The 19,454-nt window shown below is 33.2% G+C and overlaps 1 protein-coding gene across 2 annotated transcripts; it reads left to right on the top strand.

The window, feature by feature from the left end:
- The first annotated feature begins 3,182 nt into the window (after window positions 1-3,182).
- On the top strand, window positions 3,183-7,257 carry LOC117911391 (ACT domain-containing protein ACR4). Of its 2 annotated transcripts, XM_034825748.1 has the most exons (8): window positions 3,185-3,640; window positions 4,315-4,387; window positions 4,509-4,554; window positions 4,655-4,769; window positions 4,864-4,931; window positions 5,024-5,617; window positions 5,781-5,885; window positions 6,655-7,257. In XM_034825748.1, exons 1-8 carry the CDS (start codon window positions 3,637-3,639, stop codon window positions 6,958-6,960), a joined length of 1,311 nt encoding a protein of 436 aa, XP_034681639.1. In that variant the 5' UTR covers window positions 3,185-3,636; the 3' UTR covers window positions 6,961-7,257. The 2 variants fall into 2 exon arrangements, with proteins under 2 accessions (XP_034681645.1, XP_034681639.1); XM_034825754.1 differs by lacking the exon at window positions 5,781-5,885 and having other exon boundaries at window positions 3,183-3,640.
- The last annotated feature ends 12,197 nt before the right edge of the window (window positions 7,258-19,454 follow it).

Raw genomic sequence — 19,454 nt, forward strand, 5'->3', positions numbered from 1 at the left:
GGTTTATATAAGCTTTTAGTAGGTTTAAATGATTTGAGTTCAACTTGAACTTGAGTCACTTAAACTAGCTTACATGTGTCTTGATTGATTAATTAGCTTTAGTGAGTTTCAATTAATCAATTAGTTTAATTTAGAGAGATCATTTACAAGAAATTTCTTTGCAATTATTATAATGAAATGTTGTGTAAAAAAAATAAATTTGCTAAGATGAGAGTTGAACAATACTACATTAAAGGATTTTTATTTTTTTATTTTATATAGCCAAACAATAATTTTGGTTCTTTCAAATGATAGGGTTATGGAGATTTGATTGTAGAGAAATTTTATATAGATATAACTAAACCACCACCCCCTCTCCTTCCAAAAACAAAATAAAATTTATCATTATAAATTTCTGTATGAAAAAAAAAAATCATTATAGTTTACATTAAATTTCCCTCAATAATCACTTTTGATAAAACAATAAATCTGATTCTTTTAAATGATTAAGTGAAACAATTCTAATTATAAAAACATGAAAAATATTCTATGATTTTTTTATATTATACATAAATGTATAATGCCTTTAGATAAGATATGAAATTATTCTTAAATTTTATTTTTTAGAAAATATTGATAAAGGAAATACTATGATACCATGATAGTATCTATCGAACAAAAAAATGTTGAATGTGTATGATGAAATCTAGTTTATTAAATAAGGGTATAAACAAATAAGATTAATGTATAATAATACAAACAAATAGGATTGAAGTACAAATCACGCAATCAAAATACGTAAGTTGAGTAAGTGAGCCTATCGGTAAACATGTTTCTTTTTCGTGTTTTATTTTTAGCCAAAACAATTTCCATGATCGGTCACCTCTTATAGCCGACCAGCCTGCGTAATGTTTGCTCAACAGAAAGCTGATTGGGACACCACTTGTTGGATGATGGCCGGAAGCCAATGTGAACGGAACCATCTCAGGTTCGAAAATACAGAAATTCAGGAACCCTTGGCATGTGTCCGCTACGGATGTGCCTATTCCACATGGAACACGATTAATTCGTAGCCCTCTTCCCAGCTGCAACATGCTATGGCCTATTCATGCCCTTTGTCTAATTTCTTGAGTTGGCGATAAGTATTGATTAGGATATACCTGAAGTCCATCACACTTTGCTTCCGAAAGGCATGGCAAGTGCTAGTGAGTCATGAGGCAGCATCATCCAAGCCTCACCATCACCACTGTTATACGTACACATATGGCCGGAGGCACAACTGCTCCCACGTGGAACACACCTATTTCATTCCCACTGTACCATTAGAGCATTCAGAAGACATCCCCAACTTTAATACCACAATTTCATTGATAAGATAGGCTATCGTTTATGGGTTGTACTGCTAGTAAAGACAGTCAGTTTTCCCATTTTCTAATATTTTTAGGTTTTATAAAATTAGGAAAATGGAAAGGAAAGAAAATATAAAAGTAAAAAAATAAAAAAAATAAAAAAAATTAAAAATCAAAAATAAATTTAACATCACCTTTTTCAAACAATGGTATATATATATATATATATTGCTAAATTTTATTTCATTTATCTTTTCTCATATTTTTTATTAAATACATTGGTTATCATAAATTTAAAATTTTATTAAATATTTCTCTTATTTTAAATCAAATAAAGAGTAATACTACAATTTCATTGATAAGGTAAGCTATCATTTATGGGTCGTACGGCTAGTAAAGACAAAATCAATATTTCCATTTTCTAATATTTTTCCTTTCAAAAGTAAAAGTTTAGTTATTACCTTTTTCAAACAATGTTATTTATATATATATTTGCTAAATTTCATTTCATTTACCTTTTCTATGCTAATAAAGACAAAATCAATTTTCCCATTTTCTAATATTTTTCGTTTCAAAAGTAAAAGTTTATCATTACCTTTTTCAAACAATGGTATTCATATATATTTGCTAAATTTTATTTTATTTACCTTTCTTTCGAGTTTTTATTAAATACAACTAGTTACCATAAATTTGAAATTTTATGAAATACTTCTTTTATTTTAAATCAAATGAAAAGTGAATGAAAATAATAAATAAAAATGGTAAGAGATTATTAACAATGTAAAAGTTTTTAAATTACTTTTCATGTTTCCAATTATTATTCTCTGCAAGAAAAATGAAAAAAAAAATTGTTTTGTCAAAGTTTATCAATGTGCTTTTTAAATTAGAAGATTATTTAATGCTATTTATAATATAATATTGTTTTTAAAAATCATTATCAAATAAACAATAGATTTTGGGTAAAGTAGAAGAATATTTAGTTAATCAATTTAATTTAAATTGTTAATTATGTTTAATAAAATAATCTAATACCATAGTTTAAAGTAAAAAATGACTCAAAATAAAAGATTAAAAAGACATTTGTTAAGATTTAGGTGGTTTTGTTTTTTTTTTTTTTTAGTTAATTTAATTTAAAAGTAAATAGTACCTAACAATATTAATTATTAAACTGTTTATTTTTTTAATATTTTATTTCTACTAAAGGTTTTTTTTTATATATATATGCTAAAAATTAACATCTAAATGTATTATGAAAAATAATTTTTATATTAATTCTTATTTGACCAAAAAGAATGCAATATGTTTCTAAAAATCTTAAAATAATAAAAATTATTCTAATAAATAATTTATCATTATCATATTTGAAAATTTATTTTTTATTTTATATAATTAAAATCACATATTTTAGAATTAAATGTAGTTGAGTTATTATTGTGAATGAAATGAGAGTAGCAGCACATAGGACGTTGATAAGGAGTTGTGGTGGTAATGGCAGGAGGGACATGGAGTTGAGTAGGTGATACTCCTCATTTTCATCATTGGAAGTGTTAAAGAAAAAAATCTAGGAAGTTAGACGTAGATAAATAATAAATAAAAAAAGTGTTGGATTAAGGTATAAAATAACAGACTAAATGCACATAGAGTGCGATGTGATTGAAAGTTTTAAGTAGACTTTTATGTAATTTAACTTAAATTCATTTTAAATAATCAAGTATTAAGCAAACTTGGCCTGGCCCGGAACAAGATACAGCTGTCAATCGGAGTTTAAATGGGTCGTTAATTTGTGAATAGTGTAGAGCTTCACTGGACTTACACCTGGTCCTATAGCTCCACAAACATTGGAGTGGTTATTAAAAAAGCTGGCCGAACAAAATGGGTGAGCGCACTTTAGCAGCCACCCAAGGGGTAGTTGTTTGTTAAGATGCGCGCTTGTTCTTGGGAACTTTCTTTTTTAAGAACAGTACACCGGTGATTTAGAGAGAGACTGAAATTAGAAAGCCCGAGAGAGCTCATATGAAAAACAAGGGACCGAGCATAAGAGGAGAGAGAAAGCAGAAGGAGACAGTGCTGTTGAAGGTGCAGCTTTTTGGAGTATTGTGTCGGACTTGGTGTCATCGATATGTAACTATATATTTTCTGTAGTGTGAGAAAGAGAAAAGGAAGGATACGGTGATCGGCGGAGGAAGATCTCCCCCTCTATATCTCTATATGTATCCTGCTTTCTTGTCATTTATACCAGCTTTTGGGTTGGAGAGAAGAGAATCAAGAAAGCTTGGTTTCGCAGGTCACAAATTCTCAAAGAATTGAAATGGGTACGTGCATTTTCAATTTTTTTTTTCTTCTCGTGCTCTGTTTGCCGGCTCGCATTTCCGGTTCTGGATTGTTCTTGATTTTCTTTGCTTTGGGCATTTCGTGGAGGTGGGGATTTCAGGGTCTTGTAATTTTGTTTGTGCTTATTGTTTGTTTTGGTTTTTGGACTTTTGCTTATGAATATTTTTGGTGATTAATGCTTTCTCTTGGTTGTTCCGGGTGCTTGTTGCTGGTTTGGATTTGCTTGGTTATGGGGTCTATGTCATCTTAATTCAAAGTTTTTTTAGCCCAATCTTGTGTTCTTTCGTGTCTTCTCCTCTGCTTTTGTCCATATGGTTTCAATAGCTTGATATGGATCATGGTCCCCAAATCCCCATCACATAAAAACCTCTTTTTGTCGTGGTTTAGGTTTCTTGTTTCGCCTTAATCAACATTCTTGGTATCTGGGTTAAGCTGGTCTTCTTGTAGTTATGGGTCTTGTTTTTTTTAACGCCTTTTCTTTTCTCTATGTGCCCATTTTTCCTTTCATTGCTCACTTACAATCCATCCTTCAGGCTTCTCTGAATCCCCTTTTAATACCACTTAGGGAGTGTCTGTGCACATATCCTTGTAGTTTTAATCTGGTTGGTTCTCTTAACATGACTTTTAATTTAACTTGGTAAATTTAATTTCTCAGAGACCAATATGAGCTTTTCACAGGACATGGATGATGAGTATGAGAAACTTATTCGAAGAATGAACCCACCAAGGTGTGTGATTTCATTGTCATCATCTTCTTCTTATTCTTCCTCCATGTGTTTTAAAGTCACTTGAAATTCTTTCTTAAACTAATCTTGAGATTCACCTCCTTGTCACTTACCTTCTTGTCAGGGTTGTAATTGATAATGAAGCCTGCAAGAATGCTAGTGTGATACGGGTCTGCTTTCATCTCCTCTTTTTGTGTACTCTTCACTGTGATCATAGGCCTTTTTCCTTCATGGGGATTTTTTGGTAGTTACTTCCATTTTATGAGGCAGGTGGACAGCGCAAACAAACATGGAATACTTCTCGAAGTTGTACAAGTCCTTATTGATCTTAACCTTATTATAACTAAAGCTTATATATCTTCTGATGGTGGATGGTTCATGGATGGTAAGAACCTTTAGGGTTTTTTTTAATTGAATTATTTTTTTCCCTCTTACAATTTATTTGTGAGTGAGAATTAATTTTTTTTCATTTTCGCTAGTCTTTAATGTTACTGATCAAGATGGAAACAAGATTACAGATGAAGAGATTTTAGATTATATCCAAAAGGTGGGCGTGTGATTAATTGGTTATCCATGTGAATTTACTTTAGTCATTCTCTGCTTTTGGGTTAATACCCATCTGATTTCCTTCATTTTTAGTCACTGGGTTCGGATGCATGCTTCATATCTTCAATGAGAAGATCTGTTGGTGTTATACCTTCCACAGACCACACTTCAATTGAGTTGACTGGAAGTGACAGGCCAGGACTACTTTCAGAGGTGAGTGCTGTCCTAACCCACCTAAAATGCAGTGTGGTGAATGCTGAGGTTTGGACCCACAACACCCGGGCTGCAGCCGTGATGCACGTAACGGATGAGGAAACTGGCTGTGCTATTACTGACCCTGAAAGACTCTCTAAGGTCAAGCAACTTCTGTGCAATGTACTTAAGGGCAGCAATAAATCAAGGGAAGCTAAGACTGTGGTCTCTCATGGGGTCACCCACACTGAGAGGAGGCTTCACCAGATGATGTTTGCTGATCGGGACTATGAAAGAATCTATAATGATGGCTCAGATGAGGCCCAAAGACCAAATGTGAATGTTGTTAATTGGTATGACAAAGATTATTCGGTGGTCACTATCAGGAGTAAGGATCGGCCAAAGCTTCTCTTTGATACTGTTTGCACTTTGACTGACATGCAATATGTGGTTTTCCATGCAAATGTTGATGCTGAGGGGCCTGAAGCTTATCAGGTATGCAAAGATTATCCTTTTCTGTGTATAGATATACAAGTGCTTTGCGGGGAGGAGAGCAGGATGAGCTTCATTAAGCCTTTTTCCTTTTTTCCTTTTTTTTTTTTTTTTTTTGTGTCTCTGAGTAGTTTAGACTGAAATAATTTTTTGGATGCCTCTGAAGGAATACTATATCAGGCATATAGATGGGTCTCCTGTGAAATCAGATGCGGAGAGACAGAGAGTGATTCAATGTCTTGAAGCAGCCATTGAGAGAAGAGTATCTGAGGTTAGGACTCTGCCATATGTCTCTGTTAAGAAACACAACAATGCCTTTTGTTTCCACTTGCCACTGGTTTACAAGAATGGTGTATTTGGGCATATTGATAGTTGCTTCATGTAGATAGAATTCAATATTTGTTTTCAGTTTCAAAACATTTTAAGACACCAAAATATTTGGAAAATATTTTGAGCTATATTTGCTCTTTCTTCCCCCCATTTTTTTTCTGCCATCTTTTTTTATCTAGAGTCTTTAAAAATGGTAATAATGTAGGTCTGATCACCAGTTATTAGTTAACAAGCCCTGTTTAAAATTACAATATACTGCTTGCGCAGGGGAGTATTATTTTCTTTACATTAAAGTGTATGATTGAGTGGGAGTTGAACAATCTGTTGATTCTTTGTTTAAATCATCATTAAACCCATACGCTCCATATGAGGAACTCGTCTCATATTGCATTCCTTTTCTTGATTATGCTTCCATACATATATTCGTATGTCTAAAAGGGTGATGCACCTGGTTCTTTTTGTGATTGAGTTTCATTGTTCAAAGAATATAGTTGTATGTTAGAATGTTAAGCTTGGCTGAAAAGAGATGTTTCTCCAACATCTTTTGTTGTTTTTCACTCCTAATAAATTATTTTGACAATTTATTTATCCAGAGTTAATTCTTTGATAAATGATCACTATGAGTGAGACTATAAAATTTGATCAAATCCTTTTTCTGTCGTGAAGGTGGAGAACTTGACCTACCATTCTATTTTTTTATTTTCATTCAGGGATTGAAGCTTCAATTGTGCACTACGGACAGAGTTGGGCTGCTATCTGATGTCACTCGCATCTTCCGTGAGAATAGCCTCTCAGTCACCAGGGCTGAAGTTACAACTAGAGCAGGCAAAGCTGTTAATACATTCCATGTTCGTGATGCATCCGGTTATCCTGTTGATGCTAAGACTATTGATTCCATCCGGGAAGCAATTGGCCAGACTATCCTCCAAGTGAAAGGCAGCCCTGAAGAGATAAAACAAATTCCTCAAGAATCTCCAACCAGATTCCTCTTTGGGGGTCTCTTCAGGTCCAGATAATATTGTAATTTTGGATTGTTCAAGTCATAGTCTTCAAAGAAATTTATTATAGCTCCCTCTCCAATGAACGTTGAGACCCCGCAGCTGCAAGCTCCAGCACGAATCTAGGCCCTTTTAGCGAGTTTAAAATCATGCCTCAAAAGAAGAGGATCACATAATGAAAGTGCCTGTAAATTTGTGCCACTAGCTCACCCTAGCTTATTTTAAAGAGTGAATCCTACCTTTGTACATAGTAATCATGCAGTTTCATCAAATTCTTTTGCTATCATCATATCTCCTACACTATTTTTCGTTATACTTCTATGAGCTGTTGCTCTTACATCGTGTGATGTTAGTGTGAAGACTAAAAAGCTTGCATTTTGACTTCAATAGAGTGATTGGTGGCGTGGTGAGGAAAGAGTAAACACAGAGCAGCAAACCCAGGAAGAAGGATCATGTTGTTAAGAAAAGTTTGGCATGTGTTCGACTAGTTGAAGCTACTAACTTGGACCACCCCAGCCAACCCTTGTTCACTTATTAGAAGGGTCAAGGGTGAAGGATCACATGTCGGTAGCCATGACTTTAATTATTAAGTTTTACCTGTACTGGATTCGAATCTTCAGCGTTGCTGTCTGATGTAGACTGGCATTTGGACAATAGGTTAATTTTCTCCATGAGACCTCATTGTATTTGTCTCTAAGCTGGCTCCAGCATGTGCTGCCTGACTTTTCACTTCAGGAAGTATCTAAGTATCTACTATCTACCACATCCATGATCCATGTCATCTAAACCTGATAAAATTAATTCTTGCCACCAAAGACTGATATAATTTCAGCTTTCAAGAGCCAACCCTGCTGTTCTCCAGTTGAAACTTGAAATAGTGGAATTAAAAGGGTTCTGAGCCATCCTTTTTGACCTATGAACGCCTTAAGCCGCCACAACCACCTCATCAAAGCTTGGAAATAGAAAAAGAATCGCACACCCACACCCATACTCCTTGGTCACGTTATGTCTCGCTTCCCCAGTCCCCACCACCCCCTTGATTGGGAGGATAATTATTGGTTGGTGTGCAAAAAGATGATGTGGGGGTGCTGCCACATGGCTTCTCACACTGTCTGAGTGGTGCCACCCCAAGGGGTGTTGATGGATAAACGAATTCTATGATTAAGCATATTAATGATTATAAGTAATAAATTAACTAGGATGACTTATCACAAATTTTATGCATCGAGAGAAAATTTTGGGTTAGTTTTGTCTTTGTTTATGTTAGAATGAAGCATGATTTAACATCCTATTCGTGCGATATAGCTAGTATTTCCACTATCATTCGTATCGAAATGAATAGTTGACCATGTTTTAACAATCAGTAACTCTCACCATGCTCCTTTAGCCTTTTAGGAATACAGTTCATCTGCATTTTGACAAAACCTAAAATTTCCTTGCTCAATCAAAATAGATATTTCAACTAGGAGATGCTTGCTTGATTCCACAAACCCACTTGTGCAATTTGTAAACTTTTTACTCTTAATCCCCAACAAGGAGCCCATTAGTTGCATCATGCAAATATATTCCTCAAAATGGCCATTTTAGAATTTATCATCCTCTCTATTTTCCGATTTTTGTAGTCAAAATGTGCTTTAGTATTGATAAAGTGTATTTAACCCTCCTTTTGTTTAATTACAATTTAGAATACTCTACAAAAAAAATTAAAATGCCTAAAATTTGTTATTAAAAATAATGAATTCTTTAATAACATGTTTATACTCTACAATAAAAATTAAAAATACCTAAAATTTGTTATAAAAAAATAACCTATTCTTTAATAACATGTTTTTAAAATTTTAGAAAATTTTTAAAAATAAAAACACATTTAGTGACTTTGCCCCAACTTTGAGTCCTAAGACATTTATAAAGATGACAATAGGGCGGGTTTGAGACGAAGTACATATATCTCAACTTCTTTGAATTATTCAAACGGATTCTCTTCCTTATCCAAATAAATAAATAAATTAAACTAAATGGAACTAGACGGGTATGAAAATTTCTAATACTCTTCACTAGGCATGTTTAGTTTTTTTCTTTGAAAATTTTCTTTTTTAAAATTTTAATTATATTAAAAATAATATAATTTATAAATAAATAAATATTGTAAATTTTTATAATTAATTTAATGACAAATAGTTTTTTATTTTATATGTTGAAAGTTTGTAAATTTAGATTATGATGCACCCGAAGAGGGTCAATAAGTGTCTACTTCTTTTTAGCTCAATTTTTTTTTTTAATTCCTTCAATATTTAGGAAGTAGAAAAAAAATCAAGAGACAACAATATTTACTTGGAAAACAACTCATATAGTCTTCCATAGAATATGCAGATTTAAAAATCATGAGGTTAGAGACTGCAAATCACAAATTCATCATTGAAAAAACAATACTTACTTTTACTTGGGAGACATTATTCCTAAGTTTTACTTCCCAATAACAACATTGATTTTCACCTCCACAATGTAATACTACATGTGTTCCCAGTAGAGTTGCCTCAAACACTGAAAGGATGTAAATCTTTTTTTCCTTTTTTTTTAACTCAAAGAATACAAAGACAAACTTTTAAGCGTTTCTGGACATAGGGAAAGCTAAAATAGGCTTTTCAATGTTTGCATCAAGAAAACAAAAACATTTTTGGCATGATATTATGTCACGCCCCAAAACCCACTCAAAGAACATGACGGTCATTTCACACCTCAAGCCCAAAGGGTCAAAGTGGAAACGACAGAAACATTCATATTGTAATTGGAAATTTACCAATTACCAAATTGTTATTTAGAGTAGTAGGATAAAATTCTAAAATCTCCAAGTATCAACTTTAAAAAAAGACTAACACACAGAGTGTTATTGTCCAAATAACTCTGAATTCAAATAATTTAAACAGGAATTAAATTTTAACATCTAAACAATGTCCAAAATAAAGTTTGAATCAAAATCCTAACAAAGAAAAATTTCCCAACCTAGCCATCACTCCTTGCTCGGACTGAGAGTACCTAAAAAATCATCAACGAAAGGGCATGAGCTTAAAGCTCAATAAGGAACATCAATACAGTTTCATGAATCAAACAATTTTAATTATAATTATAAACAAGAGATATAACATATATGCATTTTCATAAAAAAAAACTTTTGAGTTAAACATGTTAATATATTAAAAAAAAATTCAACAAAACTTTCTTATATCCAATTCAAAACAATTTCTCATCGAAACCAAATCAAATACATTCAAAATATTTTTACTCTGGTTATCAAAAAAACAAACGGTGCTCAATTAGGTGGGATTTCACAAATGAGTGACTAATTTCAAATTTGTTCTAGTTAAGGTGAACAAAATGAAATGTCAACAATTATAACCCGTTGACTAGGGCCATAAAGTCAACTATTATAACCTGTTGACTAGGGTCATAAGGTCAACTATTATAATCCATTGACCAGGACCATATAATATCAACTATTATAACCCGTTGATTAGGGCCGAATATATCAATAATTATAACCCGTTAACTAGGGTTATAGGAACCATAGTCAAACATTTTATTTCACTAATTCAAACTTGCAAAACAAAATATCATATCTCCAAAAAATTTCATTTTTCGTAAACAAAGAATATTCTCAAATATAATTTCCATAGAAAACACATATTTGATCCATACGAAAAGATAAAAATAATATTTTTACACATTTCAAAATACAATATAAAAAGAAAATTATTTTCTTTTATAAAAATTTGCATTAATTTCCCTTACCTCGAAGAAACACTCAAAAACTTGAAGTATTTAGTTTGACGAATTTACTCCTTACCTAACATAATATTGATTATTGATTATTTATCTAAATATGTAAATTTGACAATCTTAAAAATATTTTATTTAGTATCAGGGATCCTAATTAATTTATCATATTAATATTATTACCATCTAATATTATTTTCAACTTCCTAAACAATAATTTATTTCTTTTTTCTAACTTATCTAAACTAGATCTTTTAATAATATTTATTTGCATTACACTATTATTACTATTTAATTTATTTCTTGTTTCTAACTTATCTAAATTAAATCTTTTATGAATATTTATTTGCATTAAACTATTATTATTGTTATTTAAATCTCCTACCGCATTTTTCATCATTTTTATTTATTTATTTATTATTTTTTTCTCTAAAGTTAAAACTTTTAACCTTCATACTCACAAATTTTATGTAATTTTCACATCCGAAACTATATAACTTTTTTTTTTTTTTATCTATATCTATTCATTTGAGTAATTAAAATTTATCGATTTCCAATAATAAATCAAACTATGTTAATAAATTTTTAATCTTTTTAACCTAGAAATTAATTAAACAAATTCTAATCAAAATTGAGATATTCCAAAGAATATCTAAAGTATTCAAAACTAATTAACGAAAATATTAACTAGGGTTAGAATCTTACCTGGAAAAATCTAAACTTCAAACTCTAGACCTCCAAACCTTTAGCCCTACGTTCTCCAATTCTCTGATTTTTGGTTAATAGAGTTTTCTGAATAAGGAAGATAAGAAGAAAATCTAATTTATACTTAGGATTGTTAATTGTAAAGGACTCTATTACCTTTAATGAGTTTAATTAATTAATTAATTAATTAATTAATTTTTAATTTACTATTTTGCCTCTAAAGTTTATTTTGGGGTGTTACATCCTTCCCTCCTTAACAAAAGTTTAGTCCTCTAAACTTGACGTATATAAATCTTCAAATAATGAGGATGTTTTTCTCTTATCTCCTTTTCTAATTCCTAAATGACCTCTTGAATACTAATATTGCATCACTAAACCTTTATCAACTTGGCAATAATAGATTGCAATTTTAATTTTATTATTATTTTTTTAATCACGCACCACATAAGCATAAAACCCTTAACAACCCTTCCTAAGCAAGGAACTAACCCATAAAGCTAAGATCATACACAATGGTCTAATCACATGTTTTCCCTCAAAACTAAACTCGAGCTTACCAGAAATGTGGAAAGTCACACTTTTCCTAAAACAATCAACATAGACATAGTAGGAAGCTAACAAATCTATCACCAAAATCTTGAATATTAAGGAGTACTAAGTCAATTGACATCTTTCTATAACCAATCATCACAAGACAACCTCTAAACATTATAACTTATATTAAATGAAACCAAAACTTAAACTAATGTGTCACTCATCTATCTCCAATTTAAACCAATTCAAGTTCCCAACAAAATCATAACCTAGTGCTCTGATGCCACTTGTAACGACCTGTTCTCAACCGTGTAAATATTGTCTGCTTTGGACACAAAGGGGTCCTCACAGCTTTAAAACTCGTCTATAAAGTTATGAGGAGTCCATATTTATATAGCACCAAAAACTTCCCCCCCCACCCCCTATCCGATGTGGGATGTCACAAATACCCCCCATGCAAACATAACATCCTCGTTGTGTCCCACGGGATTGTGGGCCAAATAGACAAACACTCTTACGAGGCCAAACAAACCCCACATCAAGGTTAATGATCAACTTTGATACCATTTGTAACGACTCGCTCTCAACCGTGTAGATATTGTCCGCTTTGGACCCAAATGGGTCCTCACGGCTTTAAAACGCTTCTACAGGGTTAAAAGGAGTCCATACTTATATACTGTCAAGAACTTTCCTCTCTATCCGATGTGGGATGTCATAAATACCTCCCATGTAGACACAACGTCCTCGTTGCGTCCCATGGGATTACTGGACCAAATAGACAAACACTCCCTATGGGACCAAACAAACCCCACATCGAGGTCGAGGATCGGCTCTGATACCATTTGTAACGATTCACTCCCAACTGTGTAGATATTGTTCGTTTTGGACCCAAACTCTCAACCATGTAGATATTGTCTGCTTTGGACCTGAAGGGGTCCTCACGGCTTTAAAACGGGTATACTTGGTTAATAGGAGCCTCTACATATATAGTGTCATGAACTTTCTCCCATATCCGATGTAGGACATCACAAACACCCACCATGCAAACACAACGTCCTCATTGTGTCCCATGGGATTGCGGGGTCAAACAGACAAACACCCCTTTATGGGACCAAACAAACCCCCACACCGAGGTCGAGGATCGGCTCTAATACCATTTGTAATAACCCGCTCTCAACCGTATAAATATTGTCTGCTTTGGACCCAAATGGGCCCTCACGGCTTTAAAATGCGTCTACAAGGTTAAGAAGAGTCTCTATATATATAGCACCATGAACTTTCTCCCATATATGATGTGGGACATGACATATTATAGGACTAAAACCTAGTAGATGAAATCTATAATTTTTCAAAAATAAAACGGATTCAAAATATGAAAAATAAAATAAAATTACATAGATTTGAAATTCTATCACAATCACACAAGGAGTTTTAAAAAATATTTTTTAAAATATTTACACTTAATTTTAAACCTAATATCCAATTCACGTCATAAATGAATTCAATTAACCTTTTTTAGACCTCTTTATCGTTACCTATGTTGTCCTATTGATTACACAATAATATTAGGTTTTCACTAGGAAATAAGACATAAAATTGGAAAAGTCTTAAGTCAAGATGATTGGAACAAAATTGTCAACTTAAATTATAGAACTTATTACACTAATATAAGTATTCAAAAAAAAAACAAAGAAAAATAATAATAATACTTTTTTTATTAATTATATACATGAATGGAGTGAAATCGGGCAAGACAATACCTAAATCCAATCGATGACACATTTTTCAAGTTACTAAATCAGTCTTATTAAGGATGGGTGGGTGAGTAAAGAACCTCCTCCCACTGTCATCCTTAGACATTCACCTCTGACCTCTCTAGTCACGCTTCTTCAACAATGCGGCACCCAATATACATTAATATCACAAAGAAACGTGGTTGTTGAGTACCATCCATAAACTTCAACTCTTTAAGTGGCTAGTCTTTGTTTTAGGCCATATATATATACAAGCGACATCAACTAACTACACTTAGATTTTTCATGGTCATCTGGTTGAATTTTACCTTCTACTTTTCTTCTTCAAGGATTTGGGGGTTGGGTTGTATGGAGAGAAGTATTGTTATACAGAAGTACTATAGTTTATTTTGTTGCCTTGGGGTTTCTTAATCTCCTTTAAATCAGCCCCTAAGATATGTATCTAGATAGACAAGACATGATTTTTTTCATGAAATATCCAATTGTCAATGAACTTAAAATATTGGGTAAGGAAGCAAGAAGTTTTTTGGTTGAGTGTTATGAAAAAAAGGAAAATAGGCAATAAGAAAAATAAGAACACGCATAAATTTTGTGTGGAAAACCTTAGATGAAAAAAAACCACGAGGAGAAAAATAATCTACTATGTCAAAAATTAGTACAAAATGGGAGAGTATCAAGAGGCTACAATATAAATCCCTGAAAACCTATACACCATCCCATATTTATATAAGAGAAAAATTAAATAAAGTAGGAAAGAAATCCATAATTTTTTTCTTCACCATATTTATCGCACCGTAAAGATTTCGGGTTGGACCAAAAAAGGAAATCAAGTCACCAAGCTCTAACAATCTCCACCTTGACATGAATTCCAATGTAATAAATGAAAAAAAAACAAACTCCAATCTTCAACAAAAAAAACTCTTCACCTTTTCCACAAACCTCAAAGGGTAATTCAACAACAAATACTAACCAAGTCTAAGTAATGCTCAAACTTGGCTACATGGAGTATCTTCATCATCATGTCAACAAGATTATCATGGGTGTTAACTTTGGCTACAACAATATCACCACGAGCAATGATATCACACATAAAATGATACCGTACATCAATGTGCTTTGTCCTCTCATGAAACATCTGATCTTTTATGAAGAAAATAACACTGACTATCACAAAAAACTATGGTAATCTGCAAGTTGTCATTAAGTTCACCAAATAGTCCTTTTAACCAAATAGTTTCCTTACAAGCCTCTGTAATAGCCATGTACCCAGCCTATGTAGTAAACAAAGCAACTGTAGTCTACAAAGTAGCTTTCCAACTGATAGCACAACAACCAATAATAAAAACATACCCTGTAAGAGATCTTCTTTTATCAAGATCGCCAACAAAATCAGAATCGACATACCCAACAACTCTATCTTTAGTTTTCCCAAAATGCAAACAAACATCAGTAGAACCACACAAGTATCTGAATTTCCACTGAACTGTTTTCCAATGTTCTATACCAGGATTTTCCATGTATCTGCTGACTGCATATGATAAATCTGGACATGAACAAGCCATAGCATACATGAGAGACCCCACTACACTAGAATATGGAACTTGTGATATATAATCAGCGTCATCATCTGATTGTAGAGATAAAATAGATGAAACTTTGAAATGAGCTACTAATTGAGTGCTAACAGGTTTGGCATTCTACATATTCAACCTGTGAAGAACTTTCTCAATATACCCTTTTTGACTTAGGTATAATTTACCTGCCTTTCTGTTTCCTAGAATCTCCATTCCAAGAATCTTATCTGTCTCTCCTAAGTCTTTCATTTCAAACTCCTTACTGAGCTGGACTTTTACATTTCTTATATTTTCCTTATCATTGGTTGCTATTAACATATCATTAACATATAAGAGTAGATATACAAATGACCCATCATCACTCCTTTTAAAGTAGACACAACTGTCATAATTGCTTCTTTTGAAATCATGAGTGGTCATGAATGAGTCAAATCTCTTATATCATTGTCTAGATGCCTGTTTTAGGCCATAGAGAGACTTTTTCAACAAACACACATAGTCCTCATTTCCTGAAACTATAAAACCCTCAGGTTGTCGCATGTAGATGTCCTCTTCAAGTTCTCCATGTAAGAATGTTGTCTTCACATCCAATTGCTCAAGCTCAAAATCATGCATGGTCACAATACCAAGCAAAGCTCGAATCGAACTATGCTTTACAATTGGAGAAAACACATCAGTGATGTCTATACCTGGAATCTGACTGTAGCCCTTTGCAATTAATCTTATCTTATACCTGGCTTCTTCAACTCCTGGTATTCCTTCTTTCCTCTTGAACACTCATTTGCAACGAACAGTCTTTTTACCTTTAGGTACTCTCACTAAGTCCCATGTGTCATTCTTATGAAGTGACTTCATCTCCTCCTGCATGGTTATCATCCATTTGCAAAAATCATCGCAATTAACTGCCTTTGAGTAAGTAGATGCTTTTGCATTGGAATCAAAACCTTCAACCACATTTAAGGCATAAGCAACCAAATCAACCTCAACATACCTCTGTGGAGGTTTAATATCTCTTATAGGCATGTCTTTAGTAGTAGAATATTATGGCGGTGTTGGTGGTGGTGAGGGAGTAGCAACACCATTCTTCATCTCTGAACTAGACTGAGATGTAGAATCTCGTATAGATCTTGACCTAAACTCAAACTCCACATGTGTGCTTGATTTCTGATGCTCTTTATCACAAGAATCTCTAAAAGGTGAGTCATGAAACATAAAAGTTTCATAAAAAATAACATCTCTATTGACTATGACTTTCTTGGTTTTTGGACACCATAGCTTATACCCTTTAAAACTAGACTTATAGCCAATGAAGACACAATTTATAGATCTAGGTTCCTGTTTTCCATTATCAACATGAGCATAGGTGGGACATCCAAATATATTCAAATCAGAGTAACTAGCATACCAGACCATACCTCTTGTGGAGTTGTTTTATCAATAGCAATTGAGAGAGAGCGATTAATGAGGAAACAAGTTGTAAAGACGGCTTCAAACCAAAAAGACTTAGGTAAACCAGCATTGGAGAGCATACAACATACTTTTTCCATCGAAGTCCTATTCATTCGCTCTGCCACACTGTTTTTCTATGGAGTATGACAAATTGTATGATGTCTCACAATTCCTTCTGACTTACATAGAACATTAAACTCATCAAAACAAAACTCCAAGTCATTATCAATGCGGAGACATTTTACCTGCTTTCTTGTCTACTTCTCAATCATAATCTTCCACTCCTTGAATGTAGCTAAAACATCACTCTTTTGCTTCAAAAAGAACACCCAAAAGTTTTTGGAAAAATCATTAATGATAGTTAACATATAACTAGCACCTCCCTTAAAAGGCACCCTAGATGGTCCCCAGAGATTAGAATGTATATAATCGAGTATCCACTTTGTGTTGTGAATGTCTTTTGTGAATTTGACTATCTTCTGCTTCCCAAAAATGCAATGCTCATAGAACTTTAGTTTACTAATACTCTGACCATTAAGAAGTCATCTTCTGATCAATTCAATCATCTCATTCTCACTCATATGCCCAAGACGCATATGCTAAAGTCTAGTAACATCACCATTTGATAAGAAAGGAGTAGCAACAGCTGCATCACCTGTAATTATGGATTATTGCAAGACATATAATTTGGTAGACCTTTTCTATCATTTCATCACAACAAGAACACCTTTGCTAACCTTTAGGACTCCACCTTCACCAGTGTACTTGTACCCTTTTGAATCAAGAGTACTCAATGAGATAAGGTTCCTCTTTAGATTTGGAACGTGTCTCACATTATCAAGTATCCTGACAACCCTATCAAACATTTTGATTATGACCGTTCCAATACAAGCTATCTTACAAGATGCATTATTTCCTATCAACACAGCTCCTTTGGACATTGTTTCATATGTTGAAAACTAGTCCCGATTATGACACATATGAAACGTGCAACCTAAATCAAGAATCCAATCCTTGCAAGGCTCGGAGTTGTCATCAGAAACAATAAGGAGTTTTCCATCACTATACTCATCTTCTGCAACACTGGCTTCACCGGATTTTTTCCGGTTGTTTTTCCTTTTGATTTGCAACAGTTCTCTTATTCTTATTCTACAACTTATAACACTCAAATTTGATGTGCCCATTTTTCTTATAGTACTTGCAAGTTTTGTCTTTATTACTGGATTTCGATATGTCCCTCGCATCACCATTAGAATTTCTTTCCTTTGTCTTCCCTCAAATAACAAGGCCCTCCACTTGATCCTTAGATCCAACCACATGCTGCTTCATCTTCTTCTTAGAAAATAAAGCATTAAAAACTTCTTCCAAGGTAAGAATGTCACAACTATACAAAATAGTATCTCTGAAAGTCGCATATGAAGAGGGCAACGAACACAATAAAATCAACCCTAAATCTTCTTCATTGTACTTAACCTCCATGAAAAAAATGATCTTTATATCAGAAACAATTTCCTTAAAGACTGTTAAGTGATTTTCTAAAGACATACATTTTGTCATACAGTGAGAATACAATCGCTGCTTCAGATGCAACTTGCTAATTAGACTTTTCGTCATGCATAATTGCTCCAACTTTAACCATAATGCAACTATAGTTTTCTCCTTTAGAACGTCCTGTAGAATTTGATTTGACAAATGAAGATGAATTTGAGATAGGGTCTTTTGATCCTTACATTGTTTTTCCTCTTGTGTCCACGATGAAGGCATCTTATCAAACCCTAATAGTGCATCATCCAAATCCATTTGTGCAAGCACAACTCGCATCTTAACATGACATAACGAAAATCTGGTGTTGCGATCCAAAAACAGAATATCGTATTTCATCATTGCCATTGTCGAGAAAATCAAACCTCTCACTAATCAAACCTCGCTCTGATACTAGTTTGTTATGAACAAATAAGAATAGGCAATAAGAAAAATAAAAACACACACGGATTTCCATTGGCTATGAAATTGTTATGTATTTGATTACGATAATTGGAAGGCCACGTTCAGCTGTAATGACCCTATTTGATTTATAATATTGTTTGTTTTATGGGTAAAACTGTCCCTATTTGATTTATAATATTGTTTGTTTTATGGGTAAAACAACGCAGCGGGAAATCATTATTTATGAAAGTACCGTGTGCTTCTTGATTTCCGGTTACTGGCATGTCTAAATAATCCCCTAGTTTTTATTTCAGGAAGTGCGTGCGCTGATTCCTCTCTCACATGAAGGATAATGAATGCCATTAGTCTTACAGAAATAGTACAGCTTTCCCACATGAATGGCTTTTATATATATATATTCAGAGCCTATCCTAATAAATATTTGGCTATTCCTATGTAAATATATAGCAATTAATTTGAGTGCTAATCCACCATGCATCCTAATACCAACCACGCCTTACAGGCCGGATCCTGTCCCCATCAGCCAATCAGCAAAAAAACATGTACATATCCATTGTTTTGACTAGCCCAAGACTCAAATTAAACAGTTCCGCATGATTTCTATATCATGTCACCATACTATATAAACTTAAATTAAGGTCCCCTCTTATGTAACTCATATTCATCAACTTTAATGTGTCAATAGTTCAAGCTTAAACCACCACCACCACCTTCTTCGCAAAGGCAAAGAAATGAAGGACTCTGATATGGAATTTCCTGGATTCCATACTTGTGTTCA

The sequence above is a fragment of the Vitis riparia genome, chromosome 1 (assembly GCF_004353265.1).
Source record: "Vitis riparia cultivar Riparia Gloire de Montpellier isolate 1030 chromosome 1, EGFV_Vit.rip_1.0, whole genome shotgun sequence".
Lineage (NCBI taxonomy): Eukaryota > Viridiplantae > Streptophyta > Magnoliopsida > Vitales > Vitaceae > Vitis > Vitis riparia.

Excerpts from the sequence above, each read along its gene's own strand:
- LOC117911391 (XM_034825748.1), top strand. Across the intron at positions 4,388-4,508 it reads CGAAGAATGAACCCACCAAG|GGTTGTAATTGATAATGAAG; the intron begins GTGTGTGATTTC and ends CCTTCTTGTCAG. Across the intron at positions 4,555-4,654 it reads AGAATGCTAGTGTGATACGG|GTGGACAGCGCAAACAAACA; the intron begins GTCTGCTTTCAT and ends TTTATGAGGCAG.